The sequence below is a fragment of the Mirounga angustirostris genome, unplaced genomic scaffold (assembly GCF_029215605.1).
Source record: "Mirounga angustirostris isolate CCGP_5_RB_7025 unplaced genomic scaffold, mMirAng1.0.hap1 SCAF_10, whole genome shotgun sequence".
Classification (NCBI taxonomy): domain Eukaryota; kingdom Metazoa; phylum Chordata; class Mammalia; order Carnivora; family Phocidae; genus Mirounga; species Mirounga angustirostris.
This window is the reverse complement of record NW_026991718.1, coordinates 116,733,112-116,753,526: the sequence shown is the minus strand read 5'-3', so window position 1 is coordinate 116,753,526 and position 20,415 is coordinate 116,733,112. Positions and strand designations below refer to the sequence as shown.

The 20,415-nt window shown below is 59.3% G+C and overlaps 1 protein-coding gene across 1 annotated transcript in view; it reads right to left on the bottom strand.

Annotated features, from left to right (window-relative positions):
- Positions 1-949: 949 nt before the first annotated feature.
- The window catches only part of SRC (SRC proto-oncogene, non-receptor tyrosine kinase), a 48,933-nt gene continuing 29,467 nt past the window's right edge, over positions 950-20,415 (bottom strand). Inside the window, exons 5-14 of the mRNA XM_045885744.3 lie at positions 18,935-19,034; positions 11,572-11,670; positions 11,292-11,395; positions 9,379-9,528; positions 7,833-7,988; positions 5,842-6,021; positions 4,418-4,494; positions 3,581-3,734; positions 3,307-3,438; positions 950-3,015 (exon numbers count right to left, since the gene is read on the bottom strand). Of these exons, the coding sequence (XP_045741700.1) occupies positions 2,807-3,015; positions 3,307-3,438; positions 3,581-3,734; positions 4,418-4,494; positions 5,842-6,021; positions 7,833-7,988; positions 9,379-9,528; positions 11,292-11,395; positions 11,572-11,670; positions 18,935-19,034 (1,361 nt within the window). The 3' untranslated portion in view covers positions 950-2,806. The remainder of the gene's footprint in view (positions 3,016-3,306; positions 3,439-3,580; positions 3,735-4,417; positions 4,495-5,841; positions 6,022-7,832; positions 7,989-9,378; positions 9,529-11,291; positions 11,396-11,571; positions 11,671-18,934; positions 19,035-20,415) is intronic.

Genomic DNA, 20,415 nt, shown 5'->3' with positions numbered 1-20,415 from the left:
AGACACAAGCTGCAAACATCCGTGCTCCTATGCTCCCAAGAGCTGCACACAGCCATGGAGTCTCTGGGTGTCCATTCTGACCTGGATACTAGGGGATTTGGCTTGCGAAAATACTACTGCAGAGAGAAATGTCCTAATTTTGAAATTTGTTTCTCATTAGACCATTATTACAGCCACAGGTGACACACAGATACATGTGTGATCTGATGTAAAAGAAATGTCTTCGTATAGACTGTTGCACAGAACTACCCAGTTGTGTCCCTTCGTGGTGGGGGGAAAAGGGAGGAGAGGAAAGATCTTTGGATTTTTCTCTAGGGTGCCCGGGACTTTTGCAGCTCCAGCCTCAGCCCAGCCCAGCACTCCTGGGAAACACACAGCGCCCGCAGACACATCTCACCTTAAACACGTCCGCAACCCCACACAGGCCCAACGGTCCCACCCGGCCCCCAGAATGTCGACTGCCCCCATCCACCCAGGGCATCTGCGTCCCGAACTGCTCACGCTTTGGGAGTCCTGGCTTCCCCGGGAGCGTGCCAGACACGAGCCAGCCTTCTGCCAGATGCACTCCCTCCCTACGTAGGTGCAGGCGCACGCTCGGCCACATTCCGAAGTGGCTATCTCCAATCTGATCATGTCTCCCCCTGGCCTAGAGCCCTCTAGCCACCAGTGTGGCCCGAACAAAGGCCCCTCTGACCGCAGTCTGTCCTCACATCCCACCCCTCTCACTCTCCAGCACACAGTAGGTGCTCAATAAACCACTGGCCAAACTTTTGAGGTCTGTTTGTGTTTAATCAGACAATATGCAAAGTATTTACAACCAATTCTGGATCCCCCCTCCCCCCCAAGCCTGGGCCGTGAAATGCGAGACCCCCCAGGCCCCGCCCAGAGCTGGGGGCCCCCTAGGCCTCTGCATAGTCATCTGAAATCTACAAAACACTGTTTATTTAAAAAAAAAAAAAAAAAAAAAAGAACAGTATTAGGACACCTTATACAAAGGGCCCGGGCACCTGGAAGAGGGCTTGAGAGTGCACCGGGGTAAGCGAGCCCAGGTTTGACTGGGATGGACAGCAGACTTGCATCATAAACATGGATGAAAGGAAAAGTTGAAATTTCATGGGCAGGCCCTGCGTGGCCTGCCTTCCTGCTGGCGGAGCCTGGCTGGCTCGAGAACCCCCGGCAGCAGGAGTGTTATTGCTCTGATGGGGGGCTGTGGGGGAAATGTACATGTCCGGGGAACAGAGCAGGGGAGCGTTCTTACATGTTAAATATGGACACACATCGAGGAACACACACGTGCACACACAACACACATACACACACATAGGGGCCCTTGGCAAAAGGCCCACAAACCATCAGCCACCCCTTTTAAGGTGGGCACACTGAGGCCCGGGGAGGAGCCACCACATACCCTAAGGCTAAACACCAGAGCGAAGGCCAGCACGTCTCCGGACGCCCTCGGCTGGGCTCACCAAGTGATGCCAGGCCACAGGGTCTGGAGCAGAGCAGTTACAGAGACCACGGCCACCCAGGAAGGCAGACAGTGCAGCCCAGAGAGGACGCAGGGGCCACCCGAGGTCCCACGGCCAGGCCCGGCGCCTGGCAGTGGACGCTCACCCTCTCCCACCCCAGCATTAGGTACTCCTTTCCCTACTCATGAGTTGAGGGGTGCCATCTTGGGGAGGAGAGCAGGCGCCAGGCATTGAAATGACACAGGACACACTGGGGGAAGGAAGACCGGGGTTCCCTCTTGAGGCCAGGGCCTCCCAACCACTTGGATCTTCTATTTCTGTTTGATTGCCTCCAGAGCCCGGGAGCTCGCTCTCTTTCATGGCTGGCTAGCTCCGAGGATGAAAAACCACTCACATTCTGATTGACATCTGCTTCCCAACACCTGCCTCGTCACCCCTCATTCCTAGCTCCGCCCTCCATCCACCTCCACTCTCTCCCTGCACAATAGCCCCAGCAGGCAGGCAGCGACAGCAGGACTCTGTCTGTTATCTCTAACTCAGCCTGGGGCCCGTGGTCCCCTGGGCTGCCCCAGTCTGCCCACGATGCCTCCAAGGACAATCCTGTTGGTTCCTGAGGAAGACAGGGGGAGCACCAGGTTCCGAACTCACCTCAAACCTGAACTGCTCTGTGGTCTTGGGCAAGTCCCATCCCCTCTCTGGACTGTTTCCCCATGGGTACTATGAGGACAAGGAATTGGTGATCTCTAAGGGTCCCTTGGGTCTAAGAACAGGATTTGAGGGGGATGCCCACCCTACCCACCGCCATGAAGTCAAGCCACACCTCAGCTGCCCAGCCCGGGAGCCCACGGCAGAGGGGTCTGGACCCAGCAGCTTCCACCAACAGGTGTTTCAGAAATGGATGGCAAGGAAGCAGGGCAGCAGGCAGGCCGAGGGCCAGGGGCCCAGCACTCCTCTTTGGAAAGGCTCTTCGGCCAGCTCTGGAGGCAGACCTGGGGGACACGGAAGTGGGAAGGGGCCAATGCAAGGAGCAGGCTGAGGCTGGGAAAGGGTGTCCTCAGTCCGTCCTTCTTCCCGCTTCCTCCTGCTGAGCCGCACAGAGCTCCAGGAGGGAAGGTTGGGAGGACGCAGTCACCATGCCAGCCTTGGACCCTGTCCTTAGGGCCACCCCGGGCCCCAAGCCCTTCCGTGCCACAAAAGAGGGAGGGGCCTCCTCACTGGCGATTCAGCCCCACAGAGGGGATCAATGCGGGCAGGCGGAGGGAGTCAAGACCCTCCATCAGGGGCCACCCAGCCCAGGATCCAAGCCAAGAAGCCAGTCTGGCCCTGTAGCCTGCTCCCTATAGGTTCTCTCCGGGCTGGTACTGGGGCTCGGTGGATGTGAAGTAGTCCTCCAGGAAGGCCTGCAGGTACTCGAAGGTGGGCCGTTCCTCCGGCTCCTTCCTCCAGCACTGGCACATGAGGTCGTGCAAGGACTCGGGACACTCGGGCGGGCAGGGCATCCGGTAGCCACGCTCCACCTGATCCAGAACCTCACGGTTGACCATCCCTGTGGGAGGAGGGAAGTATGAGGAGACTGGCTCCGGTGAGGAAAGTTGGGTCGGGGGAGGATGATGAGGACAACAGAGAGGACCTCCCGCCCAGGATGGGGGGGTGTAACCATGGGTAAGTCCCCTCCCGAAGGCTGAGAGCCCTGACCAGAGAGCTCCTAAGATCAGCTGCTCACCCTCTTTCTTATACAGATGGGGAAACTGAGGCCTGGGAAGGGATGTGACTTGCCCAACGTCACCAGGGCAGAGGGGTTCAGGGATCAAAGATGGGGCACGGGGAGCCCTCTTACCAGGGTAGGGCACCCGTCCCTTTGTTGTGAGCTCCGTCAGCAGGATCCCAAAGGACCATACATCTGACTTGATGGTGAACCGGCCGTAGAGGGCCGCTTCTGGAGCCGTCCACTTGATGGGGAATTTGGCACCTGCAGAGGGGAGAAAGTTCAGGGGAGGCTCAGTAGAACATCAGGACGGCACTGCCAGGAGGTACCACTCTCATCCCCCGCTGGACAGATGCAGAAACAGGCTCGGAGAAGGCCAGACGGCCCCAACCCAGACCCTGCCCACCTTGCCGGGCCGTGTACTCGTTGTCTTCAATGAGCCGAGCCAGCCCAAAGTCAGCCACTTTGCACACGAGGTTCTCTCCAACCAGGATGTTGGCAGCACGGAGGTCCCGGTGGACGTAGTTCATCCGTTCCACGTAGGCCATGCCTGAGGCGATCTGCAGGCAGAACCCCAGGAACCCGGCTCAGGGACCACCCCAGCCCCCACGCCCCCCCACCGGGTCACCCTACCCTTCCCAGTCTTCTGGCTAGGGAAGTCAGCTTACAATAAACACCGTTGGCACAAAAAGCAGGACCAGTGCTCAGCAGAAAGAGGAAACGAAGGACAAAGGGCAAGGGCAAAGGAGAAACACAGACAAGATCCAGCCCGGGAAGCAGGGCGACCCTGAAAAAGAGGCCCCAGGGGCCCCACAGATACAGACGAGTGCCAGGCCCTCCCTGCTGTCCCGAGTCCCCTCTCTGAACCTGTTTTCTCATGTGAAATGTCAGGACAGCCATCCCGACCTCCCCTGATTGGGATAAGGATTAATGAAGAAATGATTGTTGAGCACCACCTACAGCAAGCAAGTACTAATGCATGTTTGTTGAGTGACTAAATAACCTTTACAGAGAAAATTGAGGCCTGAGGTCCCACAGCATGTCACTGACTTCTGATACCCAGCGAAGGGCTCTTTTCTCCACCCAGTAATAAATGTGGTGGGATCAGAGAGCATGGGGGGGGGGGGGGGCGGTCAAGGCAGGCCGCCTGAAGGGGGCCCTCGAGAGGCCAGAAGTGGCTAAGCTGGGTGGGACTGAGTGCTCCAGGGGCCAAGGCTGTGGGAGGTGGGAGGGGCTGACTCACCTGAGCAGCCATGTCCACCAGCTGAGGCAGCCGCAGGTACTTGCCTGTCTCCCCCTTGAGAAAGTCCAGCAGACTCCCTGGACAGAGAGAAAGCAGCACTAGCCCCTGCCCTGTCCCCCCGGAACCAGGAAGCAGTGTCTCCCCGATCCCGTCCACCAGGGCAGGCCAGCCTCGCCTTAAGCGGCACAGCAGATTTCACGCAAACCCACCTCTAAATAAAGTCTCACTCAGCATCTGTCACTCAGAAGGCAAAGCAGGATGGGAAACAACCAAAGGTCTCCCTCCGGGAGAACAGAAACAATGGTCCGTCCCTACAACGGACTACTACTACCCAGCAATAAAAAAGGGACAGACTACGGATACGTGTGACAAGGACGAACCTCGGATGTAACAGCACATGTGCGGTTCTAGAATAAACACAGCTATGATGACAGAGAGCGTGAGATATTGCCTGGCTTTAGGGCTGGAGGATACGGCCTGCACCGGGCAGCAAGGGGGCCTTCTGGGGTGATGGGGATCTCCCGGAGCTCGACTGTCCTAAGGGATACCCGGAGCGTCCGTTTGTTAAAACTCCTGCGACTGGACGCTTAAAATGCTGTATTTTATCATGTGTAAATTATGCCTCCAAAGAGCAGATTTTGAACAATTTAATTAATTTAAGAATTAAGGACAGGTCAAGCCAGGGCCTTGACCTAGAAGTGGCTCCGCTTGGAGGGGTGCGGGACTTCTCTTTCAGCCGCAGCACGGCAGGTGGCGTTGGAAGACCGGCCAACTGGGGGAGACAAGGTGCACTGTGGGAAATCATTAAAAAAAAAATGACATGAGAGGGGCGCCTGGGTGGCTCAGTCGGTTAAGCGACTGCCTTCGGCTCAGGTCATGATCCTGGAGTCCCGGGATCGAGTCCCGCATCGGGCTCCCTGCTCGGCGGGGAGCCTGCTTCTCCCTCTCCCACTCCCCCCTGCTTGTGTTCCCTCTCTCGCTGTGTCTTTCTCTGTCAAATAAATAAATAAAATCTTAAAAAAAAAAAAAATGACATGAGAAAGACATACCCTCGGTATGACTTTCCACTGACGTGACAAGTTGGTTCTATTCCATTCCATTCCTTTTTAAAAAACGTGCAGGGGCGCCTGGGTGGCTCAGTCGGTTAAGCGACTGCCTTCGGCTCAGGTCATGATCCTGGAGTCCCAGGATGGAGTCCCGCAATCGGGCTCCCTGCTCAGCGGGGAGTCTGCTTCTCCCTCTGACCCTCCTCCCTCTCATGCTCTCTGTCTCTCATTCTCTCTCTCTCAAATAAATAAATAAAATCTTAAAAAAAAATAAAATAAAAAACGTGCAGTCTAGCTCTGGGGGGACGTGACACGCGTCCCCTCCTGCCCGGCAAGGGGCTGCCCCGCGCATCTGCGCGCCGGGCACTCGGGCCTCACCCTTGCTCATGTACTCCGTGACGATGTAGATGGGTTCCTCAGACACCACCGCGTACAGCTGCACCAGCTTCTCGTGCCGCAGCTTCTTCATGACCTGGGCCTCCTGCAGGAAGGCCTCTGGAGACATTGTGCCTGGCCTCAGGGTTTTGACGGCCACCCTGGTGGTTCCGTTCCAGGTCCCTGTGGGGGCAAGGGGTGCGGGCCGCCTCAGTGAAGGCCCTCCCCATCCCACAGGGACTCAGACCCGCCGGCCTGGGAGCCAGCTTCGTTTCTGGCCGGCCTAGCCAGAACGTGACAAGTCCAACCACGGCCCACGGGAGCCTCCACAGGAAGCTACGACAAGGGCTAAACGGGTCTCTGGCACACGCTCCAGAAACTGCAGCTGCTGAGCCGTTGTTCGTGCTGTCGTTAGCAGGAAGTTCCCCCAAAGCGGCACATTGACCTAAGAGATGGAGGATCATGGCTCCAACTCAACCGCTCTCTCCTGAGGGACCACGTTCCTTCCGGGCAGCACACGGAGGGTGAGTCAGCAGTTAGCAAATGAACGGGGCTGGGGAGGGGAGGCAGAGCGGGCCTCAGAACAAAGCCACCGCAACGAGAGGCCGTCCCGAGCCATGCTCTCTAAAAAGTAAGGCCCAGACCAGGCACACGAGGGCGTGGAGGTCAGACTGGCCAGGGTCAGACTCCCAGCTCTGCCTCCTGACAGCAGTGAGACCGTGGGGCGGTCAGTTCCCTCCTCCGGGCCTGTTTTCTCACCTGGAAAGTGCAGATGCTGTCGTGTCTCCCTGTGGGGCTGTTTGAGAATTAAGTGAGATTTTAAGCACTGGGCCCAGCCCACTGTGAGGGCTCCGTAAATAATAGCTACACTTGTCATTTGATTATTATCTGGGCTTTCAAACTGTGAGGCCTTGGGGGCAGCCGTAGGCTAGGCCAGCGTGCTGAATCCGAGTTGTTGTGCCAGCTGGACCCGAGGTCCTTTGATGAGTGGCCTGGGACCCATTCCTCCCAGTCTCTGGGCCTCCACCTGAGGGCCAGGGCCCAGGCCTATGTCTAGGGCCCTCGCAGCACAGGACGTCTGGGGATGTGTATCTGGCACTTCCCGAGAGCAGGAATGAGCCCCTGGAACATCCCTCTCCCCTCTCCCCAGCTCAAAGCCAGCACCGCCCCTTTCCTGACTTGGTCTGACCTCCAGCCTGCAGGCCTTTGTCCCTGCACGGCCTTCCACCCAGCAGCCCTCTCTGTTCTCCCCCGAAGGGAGGAACATGGGGACAGTGATGCCGAGTGCACGCCATGTCCTACGTGACGGCACACGGTGACTCCCGGCGGAAGCCACGGGCTTCCACGCGTCATGCCTACCTCACACCAGCCTCCCCGATCCCTCCGCATCAGCAGGAACCAGGCAGCAGAAGGGGGCCTGGGTTTTGTCAGGGCCGCATGGTGTTTGTTTTCAAAGACAGTCTGCCGTTTCTCCAGGGTTAGACAGGAGATCGTTAACAGGCCCAGAACTTGCCAGACCCTGTGCTTCCAAGCACTCCCTCTGTGAGCTAAGGCTTCTCTTCCCAGGACTGAGCGCTAACGTGTGGATGCACGCTGGGCCAGCATTCTCTCACACCCCACGGTGGGGGGGTCCTCTTATCCCCACCCCCATTTTACACTGAGGAAGACAGACTCAGAGTGGAGCCACCTGGCCCAGACCACACAGCATCTTCAGGGAATCGTGATGCCCAGCCCCGAGCAGTTCTTGGCAAACAAATGCCATGGTCTGCAGAGGTGTGGGGGAGCTCCACATTTAAAATAGAGCCCACTGTTCAGCAGAGGCGATTGAGGCTCATGGTGGTGAAGCGGCGGGGGCGGGTGGAGGGGGCAGGCCACGAGGGCCCCGAGCTGTCCCATGGGATGGACATCTGTCTGGTTTTCAGATAGGGACACCAAAATCCCCCCAAGGGGACCATGGTTTCCTCTGGGGGGCAGGGGCAGGGGCAAGGCCTTACCCATCCACACCTCTCCGAAACAGCCCTGGCCCAGCTTGACCTCCAGCCGCAGGGACTCCCGAGGGATCTCCCAGGCATCCTTGGCCAGGCCCTGAGTCTGGGGCTTGGACGTGGGGCACACAGTAGTGAGGCGGTGGCACAAGCCGTCGGCATGTTCTGAAGACAGAGGCGGGGAGGCAGAGTTCAGGCAGGGCGTCTGCCCTGGGGCCTCCCTGTGCCACAGTATGACATACGCATGGTATGCACGCAGGCTCCGGGGACACAGGGGATGCCCTCGAGGCCAGGTATCCACACCTGAGTGTCACACACCCTCATCCCACACAGGCCACGCTGCCTCACGCATCTGCTCACGGAGTTATTCACTCATTCATTCATCAGACTTTCAAGGGCGGTCACCTCGGTGAGTTCAGTGGAATCCTGCCCTCAGGGAGCTCCCAGGGCAGGGGGAGCCCAGCCTCCCTTCATCACCTCCCAGGGCCATGAGTGTGACGGAGGAGAGCAGTGTGTGCAACAGCAGATGGGCTGGATGGAGTCTTGGAAGGCTTCCCGGAGGAAGTGGTACCTGAGCTTGGCCCTACAGGAGAGGAAGTGGTTGACTAGGGACCACCACTCCAAGCAGAGGGCACACTGCCTCCTGCACGTGCAAAGGCAGAGAGAACAAGCCTCTGGGTTGCACGAACGGAAAGGAGGCCAGAGGGGCTGCAGGAGAGTGAATGGGGGGCAAGGGGCCCCTGGTAAGGCAGGGAAGCCAGCCAGGCTTAGACCAGCCAAGGCCTCAGAGGCCACGTGGGGGTCTTTATCTTGTGATTCCCAGGTAATCTCTGGAGGGTTTTGCTGTCGGGGAACAGTGTTCAGAATGAACCGCGCAATGACAGCCAAGGGGGCAGAGGGGTGGCAGGGGGTAGAGGGATGGGGAAGCCCAGCTGACAAAGAAGGAGGTGGCACAGGATGGGGAGTAACTGGCGCTCTCAAGCTAGGCCACACCTGCACACAGAGGCCACAGCCACAGCCACGCGGGCACCCACAGAGACCCACGCACATGAAGACACACAGACCCTTGACCCTTGGGTGCCCCCAGGGAAGCCCTGAAGGGTCCATATACTGCACGCATGCCCGCCCCCAGGACCTGCGCCCCTGTGTGTCCTGGGAGCCCTCGCCCTGGCTCCCAGCACCCCCCACACACTCCCTCCCTCTGCTGCAGCCGGGTCTAGCCGCCCCCTCCTCTCCCAGTAACCGGTTCAGACCGGTCCTAGGGCTGCAGAGACAAACCGGCCTAAGCCCCCTCCCTTCCCTGCTCCCCAACCAGCTGCAGAGGAGCAAAGAGGAGGGTGGGCATGGTGGGGGGAGGGGACAGGAGGAGGGAAAAGACGGGGAGGGAGGAGCGGAGCGGGGAGGGAGAAAGAAAAAGGAGGGGCGGTGGGGGGAGAAGGAGCCCCACACTCTCAGGATCACAGAAGCCCCAGCCCGTGTTGGCCCCAATGCTCCCCCCGACCAAGGGCCCTGGGAGGAGGGCAGAGCCCCTGCCCCGCGCGTGCCCGGCCCTCACTGGAGTAGTAGGCCACCAGCTGCTGCAGGCTGTTGAACTGGGTGCGGGAGGTGATGTAGAAGCCGCCGCTGTCCAGCTTGCGGATCTTGTAGTGCTTCACGTTGAGGCCCTTGGCGTTGTCGAAATCGGACACGGAGAGGCAGTAGGCACCTGCAAGGCGGGCCCAGAGAGGAGCAGTGACCCCCATGCCCGTCACCCCCCCCACACCCCTCCAGGCCCCAGTGCTGAGTGCCCTTCTGTGCCTGCCCAATGAAGGAGGACAGGGAGCCCCAGCCCAGGGCAGAACCAGGTCCGGTCAGCCCGGTCTCTGAGCACCCAGCCCTGGGGTGGCCATCAAGGTGGGGCCCAGTGAGCCAAGGGGTCCCTCATCAGAGACCCTCCGCATGCACTCTCGGCCCTGGCAAGACCTCCGAGGCTGAGTGTATATCCCAACTGGGTGACCCGGACAAGTCGCCTGCCCACTCTGGGCCTCAGTTTCCTCTTCTGCACAACAGGCCGACTCCCAGGGATGCCAGGAAGGTCTGAGACCACATGTAAGAGGGCCTGGCACATAGTAGGTGCTCAACAAATGTTTGCCAGGAGCCGGGAATGGCCCTAGTGGGTTGTGTGTCCCTGGCTTACCTGCTTCCACTCTCATGGGAGTACTCTCTGTGCCCCACACCTTCCTGCACACCCCGGGCTCATGCAGGAGCGGGTGGTCAGCTGAGGCTGCGGCATGGGCAGAAGGCCACGCGCTGGGCGTGGCCTACAGGCCGCCAAGCGTAAGAGGAGCCAGCGCTGGTGGCCTCCTCCCTCCCTCTCTTGAGCCTACAAAAGCTTTTGGCTGGAAAAGTTTCCTCCTGCCTAGCAGGCCTGGCTAGGAGCCCCTGTTAACCTGAGCCCAAGAGATCGGAGCCTGGGATCGAGGCTTCAACAGCCAGAGAAAGCCCATTTCAGAAGGTAGGGTACAGCGCCCACAGCCCATGGCCCTCCGGGCAGGGCTCAGGTACGGGTTACCATCTCCAGTGTAAAGAAGGGGAAAATGAGACCCAGAGAGGGAAAGCGGCTAGCCTCAGGTCACCCAGCAAGTCAGGCACACAGGACTGTAACCAGGTCTCTAGAGCCTGCATCGAGCAACCACGACTAACAGGTGGCCCAGGCCACGTACACGCAGACATCTGCGGCCTGAGCCGAAAGCCAGGCCCAGCCCACATGTGTCCGTGCACATGTGTCCCATGCTCACACAGGGACACACTCCCCAGGCCCCCAGGCACGATCCACTCGCACACAGCAACACCCAGACAACTCCCACTCCACGTGCACACACACGCCTGGACTCACACATGGCCTGCATGGCCACACACCTGCTCACCAATGCAGACACCCACGACACGGACGCTCTGCTTCCCATCTCCCGCTGAACCCCAGGCCCACAGGACATAGCCCAGCTTCATTTCCACTTGCAGAGGGGCTAGAGAGAACGGGGGTGACCCGTGTTCTCCAGCTGGGGGAGGAATAGAAGGAGAACAGGGACCAGGACTGCTGGGGAAGGGCAAAGCCAGCTCCTCGCACCTAGCCCCGCTCTAGAAGCCCCCGGAGAGGGAGACGGAGAGGGGCCTACTTCATCAGCACCCACCCTGGGAACAAGGCATTTGCCGTGTGACCCTCAGGCCTCCTGACAGCCTATGCCCACACGTCATCTGAGGAAACTGAGGCCAGAGAGGCTAAGTGTCATTGCTTGCTGCGTCTCTGGCCACCCCAGCTAGCTCAGTGTTCCTCAGATGTAGCTCCCTGCCTCCGATCCTGCCATTGTCTCTACCTGGAGGGCTCTTCCTATCCCACTCCAGGTACCAAACTCCTATTTATTCCACAATACCCAACTCAAACAACCCACAAAAGACTCTGTTCCCACTGGCCAGCAGGAGTGCTCCTACCTTTCGTGGTCTCGCTTTCTCGCACTAGAAAGGTCCCTCTCGGGTTCTCTGCATTGAGCAGTAACCGCTCTGACTCCCGTCTGGTGATCTTGCCAAAGTACCACCTGGGGCAGGAGGAAGGAGAGTGGTGTTGGTGATCTAGGCTTCTGTCCACCCGCTGTGCCTCTCTCTCTAGGATGTGGCTGGGGCCCTAGGCAGCCAGACCACCCACTCCAGCCCAGGAGACAAGCTCCCAACCAGCAGGGTGGGGGACAGGCAGGAGACCAGGTTGCGTACTCACTCCTCGGCCTGGATAGAATCGGAGGGCGCCACATAGTTGCTCGGGATGTAACCCGTCTGTCCCGTGCTGAGCGAGTGGGCCAGCCACCAGTCACCCTCTCTAAGGAGGAGGAGAGGGAAGGAGCAAAGGAGAAGGAGCCATCAGCGGTGGGCCCCGATGCTGCCATCTTCACAGGTGCTGTGCTGGGGGTCCCCAAGGCCAAGTGAGGCGCTGGGAGCTGTGGGGCCAGCTTGCGTCTCGTGCTGCCAGGCCACGCTGGCCTGGGATTCTTTCTCACCCCAGCCCAGATGCGTCTTGGCCCAAGCTGACTCAGACGGACTTTGTCCAGGACTGTGGCAGGACTGAACTTGGTCAGCCTTGAGGCCTAAATTCACAGGGGCAGAGTCCTGGGATGGGAAGTAATCTGCTTCCCTTCAGATAGACCAAGCCGTCTCCAGATGCCAAGAGCTGTCTCGGGAATGAGGGAGGGAGCTCCCTGTCTCTGGGAAGCAAGCAAGTTGTAACAGGAGAGATGATTCCTGCCTAGGATAGATGTCAAGTCAGATCTTCAAAGCTTCCCCAAGCCCTGAGATTTGGAAGCAGGTGAGACCTGGGTGGAGGTAGGGGGTGGTCCTTTGGGGGCTTGGTGACAATCCAGGCACTAGCCCTGCCAACCAGAGCAATGCTTCCCTTGGTCACAAACCACTGGCCAGCCCTGAGGGAGTCCTCGGCTGAAAACTACAGGCCTCCTCCTGCAGCCTACCCATCTACAGGGGAAACTGAGGCCAAAGGGGCTGGGACTTGCCCAGAGTCACACAGAGTCATGTCAGAGGGGCTGAGGTGGCAGAGCCCCAATGCCCAGGGCACTTCTACACTAATTGCCCCATGAGGAGATGGGGACAGGGGCAGAGGAGCTCCCCACATGGTCGGGTCCCCTGGGCCTGGGTGGGAACGGGGAGGGGGCGAAGTACCTTTGCAGCCATCTGAATGTGAACCAGGTCTGGCTGGAGCGGGGGTCCAGAGACACAGAGGAGAGAGGAGAAAGCGAGAGCCCAACAGGAAAGAAGAGGCAGAGATGGGGGTGGTGAGAGAGAGAGGCAGAAAGAGCAAGGAAGAGAGCAGGAGAGCAGGCGGTGCTGGGGACCGGGGACAAGCCACAGAGGCCTCACATCCAAAGCAACCAAAGGGGACAGGGACGGGTCCAGGGGGAGTGAGGGGAGGCCAATGGGAAAGGCTGCCTGGGAAATAGGGCTCAGCCCCCTTCCATTCCCACCGTGCAGATGGGAAGATGGGCCAGAGAAGAAAAGGCCTCTGCTCAAGGTCACACAGCCAGGCCCAGGATCCTGACTCCCAGATCAGAAGGAATCTTCCCCTACAGGGTACGGTGGGGCCTGAGAGCTCGCGGAGCTTCTCGCTCCAAGGCTGCCTTTGGACCTCACCACGACCACGACCCTGAGAAGACACATAGCAAGCAGGATGTGCTCCCCCTTCCTCACTGCCAGGGCCCGGAGAAAGAGGCCCTTGCCCACAGTTGCACAGTCTGGACTTGAACCTGGATTCCTGGCTCCTGGTTCTTCTGAGCTGCCTCTGACATATTCTTCAGCCCATTTGGAAGACAGAGAAGTTGAGGCAAGGGGAAAGCAGGCTGGGAGAACTCTCCAAAGACTGGTGAGAGTACAGGTGAGCACCCAGACCTGGGGGCTCAGTGGGGTGGCTCGAGGTTGAAGCAGAGGGTAGAGAGTGCCTTCCGGAGAGCAAAGGGAGCGTGCGTGGGGCTGTGAGGAATACCCGGCCGTGCAATTGCTGCACGCCCGCTCAGGCAGGGCCACGAGCTCACATGGTGGTCTCTGCTGGAGAGGGAAGGCTCTGGAGTAAGGCAGCAAGGCCAACCTCAGGGAAGGCCCTTGGAAGCCCAGGACCACCATCCATCTCCCTGTCGTGCAAACACCCGGGGGTGTCCACATCTGTCTGTCCCATGTGATCCTCAAGGCCACCCTGTGAGGAAGGCAGGCCTCAGCCCCCAGATGAGGAAACTGTGGGCTCAGAGATGTTGAGGGACCAGCCCAAAGCCACACAGCACCCAGGCTGGAATAACCTAGTACTTTCTTTGTAGGGAAACTGGGGCAGAGAGTTGGGCAAAGACTTGCCCAAAGCTACAAAGCAAGAACTCAAGTCACAGGGAACAGCTGAGATCTTCCAGTCAAAGCCTTCATTTCACCAGTAGGAAAATAAGGCACAGAGAGGGGCAGTGATTTGCCAAAAGCCACACAGCAAATCAATGGCAGGGTAAGGGTGAGAACCAGGGCCCGAGTGCCCACAGCCAGACACAGCAGGTCCCCCCGGGACCCCTGCAGCTTCCCCAGGCCACTCAGAGGCTCAGAGACCCTCAGGAGAGCCAGGGGAACCTAGAGGAGGCAGCAGGGCTGGGGGCAGGAGACTGGGCCAAGATCTAGGTCAGAGGCTACAAAACTAGACAGACTGACAAAGCCACAGTCTGCAAACTGGCCGGCCTCTGGGGAGCCTCCATCCATGCACTCAGGGGGGAAGGCCAGCAAGGAGCAATGTGCCCAGAGGCCAGCCAAGCAGGGCCCCAGAATCAAGGTGGGGGGGTGCGGTTCAGCCCTGCTGACATTACCCAGACTTCAGCCAGCAGATCCTCCGGCTCCCTGACATGTGAGTTTGGGGTTTCAAGTCCAGGTTTGGGGTTTTATTTAGTTCACAAGGCAGGGATGAGGTGTACCACAATCTCACAATGGACCCAAAGTCCAACTCTGACCTGGCCCCAGCGTGAGAGGTGTCTAAGAGCTTGAGCTCCAAGAGTCAGACGACCTGGACACCATCCCGCTCACCACCTGCAGGCTACGTGACCTTGGCCCTGCCTCCGTTTCCCCACCTGTAGGATGGGGATATTCACGCCTCCCTCCAAGGATATAAAATACCAGCACAGGGCCTGGCACAGAGTCGGGGCTCAATGTGCATGAGCTGTTAGTACCTTGATTTGGCTTAAAAAAGAAAAACAATGAAATCTGTGTCTCTATGGTGCCCCTCCCCACTCTCCAAATGTTTTTAAAAACCAAAGCAACAAAATTAAATAAATAAATAATTAAATAAAAACCAAAGCAGCTCAGTCCCAGTCTCCAATAAGGATTTGCTGTGTGACTTTGGGCAAGTACCCTACCTTCTCTGGGGCTTAATTTCCTCGTCTATAAAAAGGAAATAATAGTCGCAGACTCTCCCTTGCAGGCAAAGTGTATAAATCAGTCAGCAGCAAGGCTTAGGGTCAATGAAGATAATCAGTATGGCCATCATCTAGGCCCACCTGTGGAATGGGGCTGTCAAGCCACATCATCCTAGGTCATTGGCCTGGGAGGCTCAAACCCACCTTGGGTAGCTGCCAAGGGTGGGGGCTGGTCCCCCATGAGGGGCCCCATAGCTTCCATGATGGGTCCAGTCCAGCAGGGACACCAATCTAAGCCCAGACTTGGAAGTAATCTATCCGGCTGAGCCGATTTACTACATCTAGCACCTGCCGGGGCGGGGGTGGGGCGGGGTGCAGCTGGTCCTTATCAGATGGACAGGAAGAAGAGAAGGACGGAAGGGAATGACACACATTCCCTGCCCCATCCCTTGCCCTCCCACGTGTGGCCAGCGGAAAAGCACTGGACGGGGAGTCCTCCAGCTACAATTTTATAGCCCAACTGCTGTTCACTAACTATGTGACCTCATCCTCTTTGGGGACCTTAATCCTCGAGCTGGCCAGGCTGGCCTGTGGATCAGGGTATGGCAGCTTCAGAACCCGGGAAGTTATTCTGGTTTGGTCACTTGGGTTGTTGGGACTGGTCACATAAGCACTTTGGGGACCGCAGGCAAGCCCTGAGGCCTAGGGACATGGTCAGTGGGGAGGCGGCAGACTGAAGCCTGCCAGGGGAGGTTGTGTGAGGAAGGTAAAAAGGTATCCCTTGCCCCGTGGTGGGAAGTGGAACTGGAGTACCCAGAACGAGGGGGGAGACATCAGTGCCTGTTGGATGGCTCCCCCAAAGAAGTTGCTGGAATCCGGGTAGGAGGAAAGGGCAGTTTGGGGAACAACCCAGAGTCAGACCCAGAAGGGCCCTGACTCCTAGAGACTCAGACACCAGGGCTGGGGGCTCAGGACAGTCAGACGTCAGACCCCAGTGGGCTTCCTCAGACCCAGGCCACATAGCACCTGGGATGCTGGGACCCAGGGCCAGTTGGCATGAAGATCCAGGGAGCAGGGTCTCCAGGCCGGCTCCTGTGAGTACCCAGGCCCAGTAAGCCCTGGCCAAACCCTAACGACAGACAGGCTAGTCCTTAAGCTCTCCCCCTCCCCAATGCCCAGCCCAGCCACCGGCTTGCCTCAGGACGTCCCTCACTCCGGCCAGGCCGGCGGGGGCTGGTGGCAGGGGTGGGAGTAAATCACTGGCCCTAAGCAATAAGGGGGTAGGACATGCACGGTAGTCCCTGGGTGGCTATGAGGAACACCTCAAATTTGGGTGACTCATCTGTTACTAAGTGCCCCCAGCCCCTCTATCCCTCCCCTTGCTCTGGTGCCCCACCTCCACCACCACCGGACTTCTCAGGCAAAGGGGTGGCTGAGCATTGTGATGGGGACAGGGCTCCCGGTGCCCCTCTCAGTCATGGCGCCTCACTGCTACCCAAGGGCTTCCCATGGACAGGACTCGACCACTTGCGGCCCCAGGCCTGGCCCAACACCCTCAGCCCTACTTGGAAAGCAGGAAGAAGGGAGGGGAGGGGCCAGACAAAGGACAGGGCAGGACAGCCCTCCGGCTCTAGGTGGAAGAGGCAAAGCCAAAGCTTCCAGAGCCTTCCCTCCCACCACACCCTGTTTGCTCAAGCTGTGGCCCCAGCCTGAGGTGCCCTTCCCATCACCTCCGGTAGAGATTCCCCTGAAACTGGGGCCCTTCCCTCTCCCTGGCTCCTCTGGCCGTGGGTAGGAGGGCCTGCCCGCCCCTCCCAGCTCTGCCACCACCAGCTGTGTGACCTCGAACAAGTCACCTCACCTCCCGGGGCCTCAGTTTCCTCCTGTGCAAAGTAAAGCAAATCAGAGTTTCCACCTGCCGGGGCTGTGGTGCACCCACACGACACCAGGCGTGCTCGGCAACACCAGGGACGCGGCCCGCGCTGTGATATGGGGATCCACAAAGGTGGCAGACCCGAAAGCAGCCCCCCGGGAGCTCCCGGTCTGGGGGAGGCAGATGCAAACCGCTGGGACCGCCCGGGCGCTGAGCAGCACTAGCCCTCTGACACGCAAGGGGCGGAAAGATGGGGAGAGATCTGCTGCCCGAGTTCCCATCCCGGCTTTGCCACCTGCTAGCTGTGTGACCTTGGTCAAGGGCCTTCACATCTCTGAGCCTCAGTTTCCTCACCTGCAAAAGGGAGACAGCCCCTCCCCCGTCACCAGAGCCCTGGCAGGATTGCATCGAGGAGTAAATACAAGGACATGGGTAGAAACGCCTGGCACAGCACCTGGCACCTCTTTTCCCTTTTGCCTCACAGAGAAGGCCGTCCTGAGCTGGATCTTGAGGGATGAATAGGAGTTTGCCAGGCAGAGACGGGAGAAAGGTGTTTCAGGCAGAGGGAACAGCATGCACAAGGGTAGGGAGGCATGAACGAGCAAGACACACTTGGAGTTGCTGATGTCCAACCTCCTTAGCCAGGCCTTTGAAGACGCTCAAGGACCAATTCTACTCTATCCTCAGCACCTTCTGGCCTTTCCACAGCCCTGAGGCCATCCCGCCCCCTCCAGCCCTGCACCCTCCCGCAAGCTGCCCCTCTCAGGGGACTGCCTTCCGCCACTTCCACCGGCCACAGACCATCACTGTCCTTCCTTCCAGGACTTGCTTGAAACTTCCGGTCCCTGCAGTCCCCACCAGCGGGGGGCACACAGCAGGGACCACACACCCGAGCCGACCCTGGCCCTGCCCTCTGCCTGTCACTGGGTCTGGACTGGAGCCGGGCCCCCGGCCACGCTGGCTCCGGGAAGGCCCGTCCTCCACCCAGGCCTCACCGGGCCAGCACTGGACCCTGCATACAGCTGGCACTCAGCGGAGGCCGACCGGTCAGGACGGAGAGCGGCCGGGTTAGCAGGAAGGTGCGTGGGGAGGAGGCATGATATGGCGAGTGAGAGGGGGATGACGAGACCCTCCCCAACCACAGCCCAGGGTTAAAGTCAGGACCTGGTCACACTGGTTGGGGGCAGGGCCTCAGCTGGGGAAGCTGAAGGGGGGCAGCCAGGGGAGCCAGGATCCACAGGCAGGGACATGCAGTGGAGGCACATGCAGACAGCAGCCCCACCCCCCCTTTAACCAGCGAAGCCCCCCGACCCCGGCCCGCCACCTACGGAGTGTATACACACCTGACATCCACCTTCCTCCTAAGGGCCAGCGAGAGAGAAGCAGAGAGAGGGAGAAGCTGAGAGGGGGCTGGAGGGAGCAAGCAGGAGCCAGGAATTGGGGGGGGTCCGACTGAGGATGAGGGGGTACAGCAGGCCCCGCCAAGGGCAGCAATGCAGCAGGTGCTGAGCTCTGCCCCGCCCTCTGTTGGCAGTGCCTGCAGGAACAACCCCCTGCCCCACTGTGACGCTCCCCACCCTTCACCCCTGGGCCTACGGCCCAAAGCCTGCACCCACCACCCCCATGACAGGCATTGCACCCCACCCCCGGTACACTCCTGACAGGGAAAGGAGAGGAGGAAAGAGGAGAGGAAGGACCCCCACCCCATGGCTAGAGCCCTCCCCACCCCTCACTAGTTCATTCCCGCCAGTCCCTGCTCCCCTGCCCACAGGGGCCCCAGAGCCAGCTTGGCCCTAGGATGCCCCACCCCAAGGCTGGAGTCTCTGGAGGTGAACCAGACGTCCACACCCCATCCCTGTTATAACCCCCTCACACTGAACGCCCAGTATGGGTCCTCTGTCCCCTCCCAATTTGGGCCCCACCCCCTGCAGCTAGAGACTCTGGCTCAACCAGCTGCCCCAGGCCCTCCAACCCCAGGTCCCTAAAGAGGGCACCTCCGCGGGCAGAGCCTTCAGCTTTAGGCCCTGTTTTCTGCAGTCCTGCGTCCCAGGCCCAGTCCTACCCTGACCATATGCCCCTCTGTGAGGTCTAGGATGCTGTGTTCTATTGAGTTACTGAGCCAGGATCCCTGCCCTGGGAGCCCTGACCACCACCACCAGTCTCATCTCCCACAGGCCCAGGACGGTTCCCTGGACCCCGGCCAGCCTTAACACTAGCCATGTCAGCTACCCAGCGCGCTGTCCCTGGCTCTGGGACACTCAGAAGTGGCTCTGGCCCAAGGCCAGGTCCAGGGGATAGGGTCCCAAGGGAAGATGGGGAAGGGATTCACTCACGTGTTGTTGACAATCTGGAGGCGCTCCCCTTTCTTGAAGGACAGGTCGGTCTCTGTCCGAGACTCATAGTCATAGAGGGCCACAAAGGTGGTCACTCCACCTGCAGAGAGGGGTGGGATGTGTCAGAATGGCCAGGGCCACAGCCCCAAAGAGGGGTGGACAGGAGGGTTTCCCACAACCGTCACAGCCCAGCCCAGAGGCGAGGTCACCTTTCCAGGGGTGGGCCTGCAGCGTGTCCACCTGCGTACGCGTGTCTGGGCAGCCCCGTGAGGGTGTACGGGAGGCGTGTGCATCTCTTCACATGTGAATGTGCCCACTGGGCTCTAGGCGATCCTGACTGTCGGCTTCGGTTGAGTGCCCATCTTCCCCACGGACCCAGAAGCCCCCAGTAACAGGCATCTTTGTGTCGTTCCCAGAGTCTGGCACATAGTAGGTGCTCAAGAAGCAACCGTGGGTGAATGAACCAGTGAATGAAGGACTCTGCGCCTGACTCGGTTGTCCTGGTTCTCTCTGTGTGACTAGGTGCCTCGATGTATCTGGGGAGATCTTGGCTCCTGGTACTGTCCCCTCAAAGAGGCCCTCTCTGTCCCACAACCTTCACCCCACACACACCCCAGGGCCCCTCCCTGCCCTTTTGTTCCTTCCCGGCAGCCCCACCTTCGAACACCCTACACATTTTATAAGCCTTGCTCTGTTTTTCTCCCCCATGCTCTGCATACTGCCATGTCCCCAGCACACAGAAGGGGCACCACGAATGAATGGGTGTGGGTCTGTTCCTCTCACCTGGGGATATTATGTCTGTGTCTGAGGCATCCACGAGTGTCCCCGTGTCTCTGTGTGTCTGTGTGTTCTCACTGCACGTGTGTGCATCTGTGGGCCTCTGGGTATCGGTGATGGTGTTGCTAGCTGAGCCTGTGTCTGTACCCCGTGTGTCTCTTTGAGGGGCTTCTGACTGCCCGCCTGTCTTAATCTGGGAGTATGAGGTTATTTGTGCAGGTATGTTTGTATTTGCGTCCATCTGCATAGTTGTGTGTCTGTGCCCATCCATGTGTCCCTAAGTGGGTCTCTATGTACATGGTGTGTCTGTGAGTATCTGATGGTGTCTCCAGCTCAGCTTGTTTAAGTGCCTGCATAGGTATCTCAGGAGCTGCTGACTGTGTGTGGCTCTTTGTTCGGCTCTGGGACCACACCGGCATCTTTCTCTAAGCATCCCTTGCCTGGGGCCGCTATACCCCCGGACGCCAGCAGAGGGCGCAAGGGCGCATCGCGGCGCTGGGCCGGCCCGAGGAGCAGAGAACTCCCTCCTCACCTCCCTTGCCCCCTCTGCCACCCAAGGCCTCCTGACCTGACCCATCCATCTCTGGGCTGACGAGAGCCCCCACGCTGCCCTGAGCAAACAGCCCCCTGACCCTCTGGGCCTCAGCTCCCCACTACAGTCCCATATCTCTAGACCCCTTTATACTCCAGATTCACCCTCAAAG